Source organism: Schistocerca serialis, chromosome 8 (genome assembly GCF_023864345.2).
Source record: "Schistocerca serialis cubense isolate TAMUIC-IGC-003099 chromosome 8, iqSchSeri2.2, whole genome shotgun sequence".
In the NCBI taxonomy this organism is placed as follows: Eukaryota; Metazoa; Arthropoda; class Insecta; order Orthoptera; family Acrididae; genus Schistocerca; species Schistocerca serialis.
In genome coordinates, this window is record NC_064645.1 from 332,648,628 (window position 1) to 332,661,598 (window position 12,971).

A 12,971-nucleotide genomic window follows, 5' to 3' on the forward strand; every position below is an offset into this window, starting at 1 on the left:
GTTTCAAGAATTTAGGTATCTTAACTTTTTCATTGTTGTATATATACAAAACAATAATGTACATCACAAAAGGTAGTGAGGACTGGATTACAAATGCTAGTGTACACCCACAATACAAGAAAGAAGAATGAAGTACGGAGCATACCCCACCGACTGGCAATGCTAGAAAAAGGACCCCAGTACTCTGGTATCAGACTACTAAGAAGTCTGCCCAAAACCCTGCAAGATAGTGTACTTCACAATGAATTTACAAAGAAACTTAAAGACTATCTCATTGAAAAAGAGTTTTACAGTGTTGCAGAATACTTATGCCATTAAATTTGTATATATTGTTACTCATTATCAGTGATGTAAAAATGTAAGCTAAAGGGGTAGAAAAATAATTGATAAAGAATTTTAATACTTTGACATGTCCTATATTACACGTACATTTACTGTACACAATGTAATCTTACAGGATCAAATAAAATTCAATTCAATTCAATTCAAAGTATTTAAAGATGTAAGATTTTCTTTGAAAATAGCAATATAATCAAGTAAATATTAAGATACTGATAGGAGATAAACAACAGTCACTTACTGTAATGTTTTGAGGAGGCAGCAGTTTTTTTTGAAATAACAGCTTTGTTTCTAATTTACATGATGAAAACCAGCTGAATGGCATTAAGTAGTATAGTGAGATTATTGTTAATACAGTATATTGTGAATTGTGGTTTATTAGTCTAATAACATACGTAATCAAAATGATTTGATTCAGGTACAGGAGACACGTCAAAAGTTTGGTAAAATTTGCCATAAACATAGAAAGCTGATGTTTACATACAGCATCATAATAATAACACAATTTTGTTTTATATACATGATAGGCAGACATAATAATAATAATAACAATAATAAAAATAGTATCTAAAAATCTAATACTTAAGTACCCTAGCTCAAATTATCATGTCATCCTCCAAAAATTCGTCTATTGAGTAGTAGCATTTCTTCCCCAGAATCTGATGTAGCATTATTTTAAGGATCTCTGGCTTAACATTGCCCATTAATTTGTTATATATTGTCATCCTCATATACTGTGGAGCCCGCTCATATAATTTAAATTTGTGTATGGGAAGCATAAATTATTTTAATTTCTTGTGTTGTATGTGTGGTTAAAATGATTTTCCTCAAATAATTTTTGCCTGCTTTGTAGGAAGATGATAATTTCATAAATGTATATGGAGGGTACAGTTAGGATTTGCAATTGTCGAAATAATGGGCGACAAGATTCTGTTTTCTGTGTGGTACACATGTATCTGATAATTTTTTTTCTGAAGTTTGAGTATACGAGATACTCCACTTGAACTTCCTCAGAAAATTATTCCATACCTAATGACAGATTCAAAATAATTATTGTATGCTATTTTTTGTGTTCTCATGTCGGTAGAATTTGCAAGTATCTGCACTGAAAATGCAAAACCGCTTAGTTTATTTGATAAGGGATCAATATGTGTGTTCCAGTTCAAGTTCTTGTCCACATTTAGTCCTAGGAATTTGATAGTGTCAACTTATTCCGTAAGTTGATTATTGCGTTGTATTTTAAGCTCTGCACATTTTGAGTGTTTGGTTTGGAAATGTTCCATATGGGTTTTTGCAATGCTCAGTTTCAACCCATTTAACTGGAAAAAGTTTTTTAGGGTATCCAGTGTGCTCACAGTGAAGCTTGGAATTTTTTCTACATCACCATCTTCAATTAAAACAGAAGTATCATCTGCAAACAGAACTGATGGGGAATCGATATTTGTGGATAAGTCATTTATAGGAACAAGATTGGCCCCAAAATGGAGCCTTGAGGCACACCTTGTGATACAGTACTCCACTTCAAAAAATAATTCACCACTTTTGAAGTGATAGTTACCCTATGTTTTCTGTTCTGCAGGTACAATGTAAGCCATTTGAGAGTATTGCCGTTAATCCCATATTTATCTTATTTATAGATAAACAAAGCATGGTTTACAGAGTCGAAAGCTTTAGTAAGATCACAGAAAATACCAGCAACTCTACTCCTCTGGTCCAATGCTTTTCATATCTTTTCAATAAAGTTATTTACTGCATTCAGGGTGTTTTTTCTTGGTTAGAATCCAAATTGATTATTTATGATAATATTTTTTTACAATAAAATTTTGTATCTGGTTTGCAGCTACTTTCTCAGACACTTTCAACAAAATTGGAAAAATAGAAATAGGACGATAGTTTCCCATGACTTCCCTCAACCCTTTCTTGAACAGAGGTCTGACTTCAGCACATTTCAACACATCAGAAAAGCATCCCTGTTCAAAAGATTCATTAATTATTTTAGTTAGTGGAGGTGCTATTATGTGATACATAGTTGGTACCCCATCCCACCCAGGTGATTTTTTATTTTTTTGTTGATAATATAATATTTTCCACATGCTTTATTGAGACTTTTTAAAAATCTGTGAGATACTCACCTCCTTGCTGAAGTCCAAAGGGGGTTTACTATACTCTGATACTCTACTATGTCAACATCTGACTTCGCCATATTCATGAAGAATTCATTTAAACGCTCTGATATTTGAATTGGTTTTACAATAAGGCTACCATTTACTTTAATCCTAGATATTTCATTTCTATTAATACTAACAAATGGCTCTGAGCACTATGGAACTTAACTTCTGAGGTCATCAGTCCCCTATTAATTCTAACACCTAACTCAGATTTGACAACAGGCCACTCTGCCTTTGTTTTACTTTTATGTTGTGAAATGAACTTACTGTTTGTCATTTATTTGGCTGCTTTCACAACTTTCTCGAAGGTAGCTTTATAATGTCTAACATTTTCAGTAAAATTCCAGTTTTTATTATATTTCAGTTCATTACGTAGTTACCTCTTCGTAGCACTAGAAATTTTTATACCTGGAGTTATCCATTTAACTTTACTAGTGATTTTACACATTACACATTAAGTTTCTCAAATTTTCTTTTCTTTGGTAATGTATACCTCGACTCATTCCTCATCTGTGAAGGTTCTCCTTCTTGGTGGATTCCAGGGCAGAGGAATGAATGAATGAATGAATGAACGAATGAATGTGTGAGTGAGTGAGTGAGTGATTGAATGAATGTATTGAAAAATCATCATCTCCAGGCATGTTTTGCCTTTCTTCATATCCCTCCTTGCTGCATATATATCTGATGTTATTACTTCGGAATGTCATTATTTTCATTGTTAACCAGCTGTATTTTTATTCATTTTTTGTTATTACTATTAATATTGTTGTTGTTGTTATCATATGTTGAACTATACAAACATTTAAAGAAATGTTGCAGTACTGGTACAGTCTTGTCTCTGTTGTGTGTTACTGTGGTATCTGTTATCTGAACTGAGGAAATATGGTGTTGTAAGTTTACTTACTTGGTTACAGATTGATGTTGCTTGGCAGCATATACAGAATTGAAGCCTCATAATCTCAAATGCCTTTTGTAAGTAGTGATGCAATTCAATGACAAATGCAACACAGTCAAGTCAAAATTTTCATGATTCAGTGTTTATTCAAATTAGGTAACTGCAGAAAACTTCACAAGCCAAGAGAACTAAAAAAGCATTTTATTGAATGACTGGTTTTGATAAAGTTATGCTGTCATCATTGGCTCTTATGCTTTAAAAACCAGTTTATTGGATGACTGGTTTCAGCAGATATATGCTGTTATCATTGCTCTTATGCTTTAGAATTTTTGTAAGCATAAGATCCAGTGCTGATAGTATAGCTCTTTTAAAACTGGTCATCCAATAAAATGCTTCTTTTAGCGCTCTTGGCTTGTGAAATTTTCTTCAGTTACCATAAATTGCAGACCATCTCCAGAGTGACCATGTCAGGTATATATATTCAAATTAGATATTCTTGTTTGGAGTGTGACCAGTGTCTATCAATTTAAGGTTCTTTAAGTATTACTCCACTAATAAACTTAGCATGAACTGTTGCGCTAATTTTCATCCGAAACAATGTCACTGAGTAAAAAAGTAAAGCGAACTTACTTCGTAATGTTGGAAAAAACACCACCACTTGATGGTAGAATGTCTATAAAGTCCCTTCGTGTTGTCATTACACAGTTCACTTGTGCGTAATACTGGTTTACAGCCCATAAATTTCATTTTGCACAGAATACTTATAGTAGTTCATTTACAGAAGTTCAGTATTTATTGACAGTGAGCCTAATTGTCTTTCAAGTCATAATCCATTGAAACAGTACAACACATTATCATCATCATCTGCACAAACATGTCCTATTGTTCATTATCTAAAAGTTAATAAAACTCTAGCCATATACAGTGTGAAATAAAAATTGCTGTACACACGGAGTCACTGATTTATATTAATGCAAGCACCGTGAACCTATTCATATGATTATACTTGTAAGTGCAGTTTCATCAATCTTTTAGATTGATGATAATGGTATGCAGACTTTTTATATAAGTGTGAACTAAATATAGGACTGGTACACAAACACATCATGCATAGACTTTATCATGTCAAATGCTAGCCGTGGACTTTTTAACATGTCAACGTTCATTGACACATTACTTCTGTGCTCCCAGGCATGGACTTTGATCTGTGATACACTATACTACACAGCTGTGTACATTTGATTACAGAATGCAGACTTGTTATGAATAGGTCTTATTCTTCAAGTGTTTTGTGGGTGCAGATGGAAGATTTCTGGGAGGGGAAAGGAGAGGGGTACTTACAGACTGTAGGGATTGGGAGAGGGAGAGAAGTCTTTGATAAGTCCAGTATGGTTAAATTTGGGTGTTGAGGTGAAAGTGAAACTTCTATGGGATTGAGGTTTTTGATGGAAAGATTAACAACTATGTTTTCTATTTGTTAGTTTTCTGGATTTTGTGTAGTGCTGGAAGGTAGTTTTGGATGACGTGGCAAACTGGAACAAATGGGAAAGGTCAGCTAGGCATGGCATGGTTGCTATGAGGAGTTGATGAAGGGGTTTGCTGTGGGCAGGGTGTGTGTTGATGAGTAGTGGTGCTCTAAGACAGGATATAAACAGTGTGAGCAGTACCTGGAGGCTGCATCAGGAATGCTGTTCCAGGTGTTGGAGGGAAAGGGTTTAATTTTGGAGATGTGGTGTACATAATTAGGATTGTATAGTAACAGTATCTTGTGGAGAGAGCAGAGGTGTTTCTGGGATGCCTGTGCCAAGTAGATGTGTTTCTGCAGTGACGGGTTTGTGAGGGAAAGGGACTGGTTGAATCTGAAAAGTTAAAGGTCATTGTGAAGGACGGGGGACATGTGCAAGAAATTGATAAACAAGACTATTGTGTGGTTGTAAAGGGAAGTGGATAACAGAGCATGAGTTTGGTGTGAAAAGAGCAGAAGGAAGTGTGCTGAAGATAATAGGGTTTCTGTTAAAACCAGCTGTAAGAAAGAAAATGATGTGGTATGCTGTATTGTGTAAACTGTGTGGTTTTGGTTTTTTTCCTTACAGTAAATTTCAAGTGCAATATTAGAGCACTTAAACCATTAGCAAAATAATGTCTCCACTATATATTGTTTCTCATTGTATATAATTTTAAATAAAAATTGTATACACAACAATATGCTCTTTTGGTTTCTTCCTCAGGCAGTTTTAAAAGAAATATCTGTGTATTAGGAAAGTTGAATTTATGGTTAATCAGCTTATGAACAAAATAGTACTCTGCAATCTGAAATGCCTGAACATTCATGGATAGTCATTGAAGTTATTATTCTCAGAAATCCAGCAGCTGGAGAGGTCTCTGTCATACACTGCATACCAGTATCCCTACTGATTTACCCAATAAATTTAAGCGAATCAAGGTTTAGTTTGCAGTAGCAATAAAAAATGCTTAATGTTGGACATTCAAAAATGTTAGGACTGACTTATGGTCAGGGTATTTTTCACATGGCCAACTGCATGTTAGCCCCTCATCAGCTGGTAATTCAGAAAACCAGTTCATACTCCTACCACACTATAAAAATGTATATTGTTAAGTTTTGTTATTACATTGTATAAAAAAATTAATAAAGCTTAAAAACAAGAAAAACCAAAAACAAAGGAGTCTTTTTCATTGATATTCTATATAATTTAGAATGTTTTGGAGTTCCATACCCTCAAAGTGGGTGAAGTCACAATGGGGAGGTGAGTTTGGTGTCACAATTCCCAGTGATACCTCAGATTAGGACATTTATCCAATTCCCATACATATTTAGCAATTGCAAGGCATTGCCAGGTTCACTAGTTGAATGTAATATCAACATGTGCACTTTATGTACACTTTCCATTCACTCTGTTGTTTATGGAACACCTTGTTATAAAGTAAAATAATTGTCAATGCAAAGTTATAACATAAACAGATTTGATTTGCAAAATGTGATAGGGACAGAAGGAATAGTGAAGTACAAAGTTGAAGTTTCAAACTGGTTTGAGGCCGTAAGTGATACGGAAGAAAGCCTTGAAATGACCAGTGATGAATACTGGAACATTGTAAAAGAAGTCATCCTCACAGCTGCAAATAATAAGCTGCAGAGAGCTAAGAAAGGCAGGAAGAATGGTTCAATGAAGAGTGTGAAGAAACTGAAGACAAGGTTATGAAACTACGGAAAAAATGGTCGCAAACAAATAAGAATCCTGAAGCTCATTGGCAGGCTCAAATGCAGGCGGACGAAATTAACCAGAAGGAAAAGAAACAATTCCTAAAACAATAGGTTGAATCTATTCATGTATATCATCAAAGTAACAACATCTGGAAAGTGTATGGTACAATCAACAAAATTAGAAAAGATTTTGATTATAAAACCAAGGTGACAAAGGATTTAAGTGGAAATATGTTTATTGAACCCAGAAAAAAATTAGTGACAAGAAAGGAGTATTTTGGCAACCTACTGAATTGTTCTGATCCAGGAGCACCAATTACTAGTTCCAGCAACAGTCCCAACTGTGAGGAAATTCCAAAACCCACACATGAGGAGGTGGTAGAGTGTATCAAATGCCTAAAAAATGGCAAAGCAACTGGCAGTGACAGCACCCCAGCTGAGATACTAAACTATGGAGGAGAAGCATTGCGCAAACATTTATTTCATCTTGTACAGATAATCTGGAAAATGGAGAACATGAGGAATATCATTAGTCAATACAGATTATAAGATCTTATGTTGTTTATTGCTATGCTGCTTAAAACCATATGCAGAAAATACGATATAATTGGGGATTATCTAAATGGTTTCCACAAAAACAGATCCACCACTGACAACATATTTGCAATCAAATCAATAAATGAAAAAGTTTGGAAATACAAACAAAAAATACATTATCTGTTCATCAATTTCATGAAGCTTGTGACTCCATCTGTAGACAAAGCTTGTGGAAAGTAATGACTGAATTTGGTTTCCCAATTAAATTGCTAAATCTCTGTAAAGTATGCATGGATGAAAATACAAGCAGGGTTTTACTAAATGGATTAAAGTCTGACCAGTTTAAAAATAAAACTGGGTTAAGACAAGGAGATGCTTTGTCCCCCCTTCTCTTCAATATAACTTTAGAAAGAGTTGTGAGGAAACTTAAACTGGTACCTGCTGGGATAGAAAGCAAAATGAACATGTTAGCATATGCAGGTGACATAGTGTTCATTGGAAATAGCGAAATAGAGATTAAGCAATTATTTGTGGAGCTTTCAACAGAAGCATCAAGACTTGGCCTGAAAGTAAATGACGAGAAAACGAAATACATGATAGTTCTAAGAAGTAGAGATCAATGGGATAATCAATCACATATAATAGTTGGTGAACACAAATTCGAATGTGTTGAACAGTTCAAATTTCTGGGTTCAGTGATAGATGAACAAAATCAGAGACAGGTAGAAATAAAAGCAAGACAAAACTGCTAACCGACCCTATTATGCAATACAAAATCTCTTGGGGTACAAACTGTTGACTAGGAAAACTAAAATAAAGTTATATAATACAATCATCAGACCAGTTCTAATCTGTGCGGCAGAAACATGGAGCCTAAGAAAAACAGAACACCACCATTTACAAGTGTTTGAGAATAAAGTTTATAAAAAAATCTTTGGTCCATATTATGTCAATGAATCACAATGCCGGAAGAGAAAACACAAAATAGAAATCCATGAGCTATCATAATAACCAATGATAGTAAACATAATAAATGGTAGAAGATTGCAGTGGGCTGGACATCTGATGAGAATGAAAGAATATCAAATTGTGTTAAGAATATTCAGGGAGAAGCCATATGGCAAAAGACCAAGGGGGAGACAAGATTGGGAATAAATAACTGGCAAGAGGCAGCAAAAGACAGGAGCATCTGGAGGAATCGTGTGAGATTGGCACAGGAGCTTTGAGTCCCTTAGAGGCCTACTACTACTACTACTACTACTACTACTACTATTACCATACCAAAATTGAGTTCCATGTACAAAACTGGTTAATAGATATTTTAGTAAACTTTAATATCGTAGTAATCATTTGGTTTTTGCTTATGGTTGCTATTGTCATTTTCAACTTTGTGCTAAAACTTCACAATAATTGGGATGTGATAGTGCATGAAATCAGTTAATGAAGAGGAATGTGATACAGCAACCTGACAACAGCACATTAGCTCCTTGTAGGTACCCAGCCTGCAATATGTCACTGTACTCTGTGAGAGAATGAATTTCCTTCCCTGATGTGGCACTGTTGAACTGTTAGGTACTCTGTATCATGTCTAAGCATGCAGTGATTATTGCTATGCCTCAAGATTTGATACTTCCTTGACAAGAAACTGACATGATAAGGACATACAAAAACTGCTCTGGTGTATACAGAATTTCATCTATTGAAATGACGATTAGCTGGAGAAATGGGAGAAATTTCAAGCTTCAATGTTATAGAATTATTGAAAATAAACACTCATTTCTTGTTTTAAAAAGTTAGGAGACCTTAGTTTTGGGATGTGCCTTGTAATATCTTCCCAATTTTCATCCCATTTGATGTTCTCTTATACAGGGTGGGCAAATGAAAGTGACCTGGATGAGTGGATTCAATTGGATGTTAATGTATGCATATAATCACACATCATGTGTATGCCCACCATGTGATCCACAATGGTTCAGAGATAGTGTGGGCTGTGTCAGTGTGAGCGGAGCAGTGCAAAGGGGACTATGGTACTCACAATGGAGCAGCAGGTGTTGGTTGTGGAAAGTTACATGATAACAAAGCCCTGGAAATGGTGTGGTCAGTTGTTTGCTGAGAAGTTTAATGGTGTGAGAGTGTGCCAGCAAAGAGTGCCATGCAATGGCATCAGACAAGATATGTTTTAAATAACTCAAAAAACATTCTGAAATGTGCCTTCACACCAGAAAATGTGGCTGCAGATCACCAGAAAATACTTCAGAGACCTACCAAATGAACCTGAAGCCAGTCGCAGGAGACCAGCATATCATATCGATCATGTGGACGAATACTCCACTTGGACCTGCACAAGTATCTCTACCAAGTGTCTGTTGTTCATGCATTAAAACCAGCAGTTGACCCCCAGTGCCTCTAGTTTTGTGAGTGGCTGTTCGCTGAGAGAACGATGATTAGCTTGGACATGGATCTGTTCTTTTTGTCTGATGAAGCCTGGTTTCACCTGAGTGGTTATATCAACTCATAGAATCGAAGGTTCTGGGCGGCAGAGAATCTGCATAACTTCCACAGTGCGCGATTGCATGATCAGAAGGTTGGTGTTAAGTGTGCAGTGTCTGAACGCCACATTGTTGGTCACATAGCCATTGTTTAGATAACATTTGTGGCAGCATTAATGGAAGAATAAAAGACCTTCAGTTACTTCCAACAGAATGGAACAACTGCCCATACAGCCGGCCGAACCTTGGAGCACATTTACATGATCTTTGCAACTGACAGAGTTGTTAGCTGTGGTCAGTCTTGTCTGATCTGTCAGTGCGCAATTACTTCGTGTGGGGAGCCCTCAAGTCTAATGCATAACACCACAACCCTCATAGTTTTCAAGAACTGCAGCAGAGCATTTTGGATGAGATTGCAGCAATTCCAGCAGTACAGCTTTGATCTGTCTTCAGCAAGTTGCTGACCAGGTACCAAAAGTGCCTAGAGATGATGAATGGTGGTCATGTCCCACATCTGCTATAGTCAGGTTAGTACTGTATTTCCTTTCCTCTTCTGTGTTTCTTTGTATTCTGGAACTGTGTTCTCTGGGCCACTTTTATTTGTTCCACCCTGTATAATGGGAACTATATTATAAATTTCTGTATTTATTTGGCTATCTTCGTTATTTTTTCTCACGACTCTTTTATCAGAAATTCTGGGACGCTCCATGCACCACAAATTTGAAAACAACTTGTCAGAGAGACAAATTTATATTGAAATATTATTCCAGTTAAATGAAATTATCAGAGACAGACTCATATCTTTAGTCTATGCTGACACTGAGTAACATACTGTATTTGTCTATATGAACCAGTGGATTTTATTACCCATAGCATTAGGAAATATCTTGACAAATTGGTATTATGCTCCAGACTAGGATATGGACTGCAACCATAAACAGTTTTGGACTATGGTTTTACCAACAGACCTGCACACGGATGCAATTTTCATTTCATACCTTGTGAGAATTTCAGGGACCTTTACTTATTCTGAACGTCTCTGCTTCCCACACTACTCTCTGCGTAGTGTAAAAAAAAGTGAACAACTCATACTTGTTACAAGGTCTAAGGTTAAACTAAAATCCTAATGTTTTTGTTATTAAAAAGTCAGTCAGTGGCTTTAGAGACCTTTGTACTTGTTAACCTGTTACTATATGATAAAACATACTGCTGTCAGAAAAAAAAACCTGTTTCAGTAGCTGAATCTCGTACCCCCAATGTCACATAATGGAATTCACAGCATTTGCTAATGAAATGATATCCTTTTTCTTCTCCCCTCTCTTATTAAGTAATTGTTGTTTGTGGATGATATATTTTCGTGATGTTGTGCACTAAGAAAATATTATGATGGTAGAAGAATATGTAAATAGGATTAAATATAAACCTCATGAGGAAAACAAGCATAGCAATAAATAGCCTATATTTCCCTCTCCTAAATGGGTGGTATCTACATCTTGTTTACATATTAAATTTCAGATACAGATTTGCACAATGTTATCAAAAGAGGAAATATACTCAAAGATGTTCACAAGAGATACATCATGTACCAGCTGCTAAAAGCCACAAAGTACATCCATTCTGGCAATGTTATTCACAGAGATCAGAAGGTATGTAGAAGGTATAGTGGTAATAACGGCATGTTTCAAAATTAACTTAATATCATACGAAGTAATGTAGAAGTGTACTTATTTACATAACAAAGATAGGTGAAAAATTTCAAGATCTTACCTGAGACTTCTGAGAATTTGAGTGTGCTCTCCAAAGCAGTAGCTGTAATAAATTTATGATCCTCAATACCTTTTGTTGGCTGTATACCAGATGGCACTTATGTGTGTTGTGAACGTTTACTTAGAGAAAGCTTTTGACAATGTTGACTGGAATACTCTCTTTCAAATTCTGAAGGTGGCAGGGGTAAAATACAGGGAGCGAAAGGCTATTTATAATTTGTACAGAAACCAGATGGCAGTTATAAGAGTCGAGGGACATGAAAGGGAAACAGTGGTTGGAAAGGGAATGAGACAGGGTTGTAGCCTCTCCTCGATGTTATTCAATCTGTATATTGAGCAAGCAGTGAAGGAAACAAAAGAAAAATTCGGAGTAGGTATTAAAATCCATGGAGAAGAAATAAAAATTTTGAGGTTCGCAGATGACATTGTAATTCTGTCAGAGACAGCAAAGGACTTGGAATAGCAGTTGAATGGAATGGATAGTGTCTTGAAGGGAGAATATGAGATGAACATCAACAAAAGCAAAACAAGGATAATGGAATGCAGTCGAATTAAGTCGGCTGATGCTGAGGGAATTAGATTAGGAAATGAGTCACTTAAAGTAGTAAAGGAGTTTTGCTATTTTGGGAGCAAAATAACTGATGCTGGTCAAAGTAGAGAGGATATAAAATGTAGACTGGCAATGGCAAGGAAAGCCTGAAGAAGAGAAATTTGTTAACATCGAGTATAGATTTAAGTGTCAGGAAGTCGTTTCTGAAAGTATTTGTATGGAGAGTAGCCATGTATGGAAGTGAAACATGGACGATAAATAGTTTGGACAAGAAGAGAATAGATGCTTTCAAAATGTGGTGCTACAGAAGAATGCTGAAGATTAGATGGGTAGATCATATAACTAATGAGGAGGTACTGAATAGGATTGGGGAGAAGAGAAGTTAGTGGCACAACTTGACTAGAAGAAGGGATCAGTTGGTAGGACATGTTCTGAGGCATCAAGGGATCACCAATTTAATATTGGAGGGCAGCGTGGAGGGTAAAAATTGTAGAGGGAGACCAAGAGATGAATACACCAAGCAGATTCAGAAGGATGTAGGTTACAGTAGTTACTGTGAGATGAAGAAGCTTGCACAGGATAGAGTAGCATGGAGAGCTGCATCAAACCAGTCTCAGGACTGAAGACCACAACAACAACAACAACAACAACATTTTGGCAACAAGTGACAAGAAGTCAGGAAGGCGTGAACTGAAACTGTATTGTATCATAGGCTGTTGCTAATTATACATAAACTTTCGCACCGTATTTGCTTGTTTTCAGTAACATAGCAAGGTCCCTGACGTTCATTGCATTTCAATTTTTTCTTTTATTTTTTTCTGAGTTAATTGGAACAAATAAATGATTTTCTCACATTTGAGCCACTCTTGAAATCAAAGGAAACCTTATTTCCTGATGAGATGTGGGTCAATCTTAACAAAAGTGAATTCAATTCATTTAGTTTTACTCAAAGAAAGTGTACAAAACCATAGCTTAAAGATTTGGTTTTCTTTTGAGTGCTGTATGGT

At 35.8% G+C, this 12,971-nt stretch overlaps 1 protein-coding gene across 1 annotated transcript in view; it reads left to right on the forward strand.

Annotated features, from left to right (window-relative positions):
• The window catches only part of LOC126416656 (mitogen-activated protein kinase 15), a 198,290-nt gene that overhangs the window by 50,243 nt on the left and 135,076 nt on the right, over positions 1 to 12,971 (forward strand). Inside the window, exon 3 of the mRNA XM_050084455.1 lies at positions 11,164 to 11,294. Coding sequence (XP_049940412.1) covers positions 11,164 to 11,294 — 131 coding nt within the window. The remainder of the gene's footprint in view (positions 1 to 11,163; positions 11,295 to 12,971) is intronic.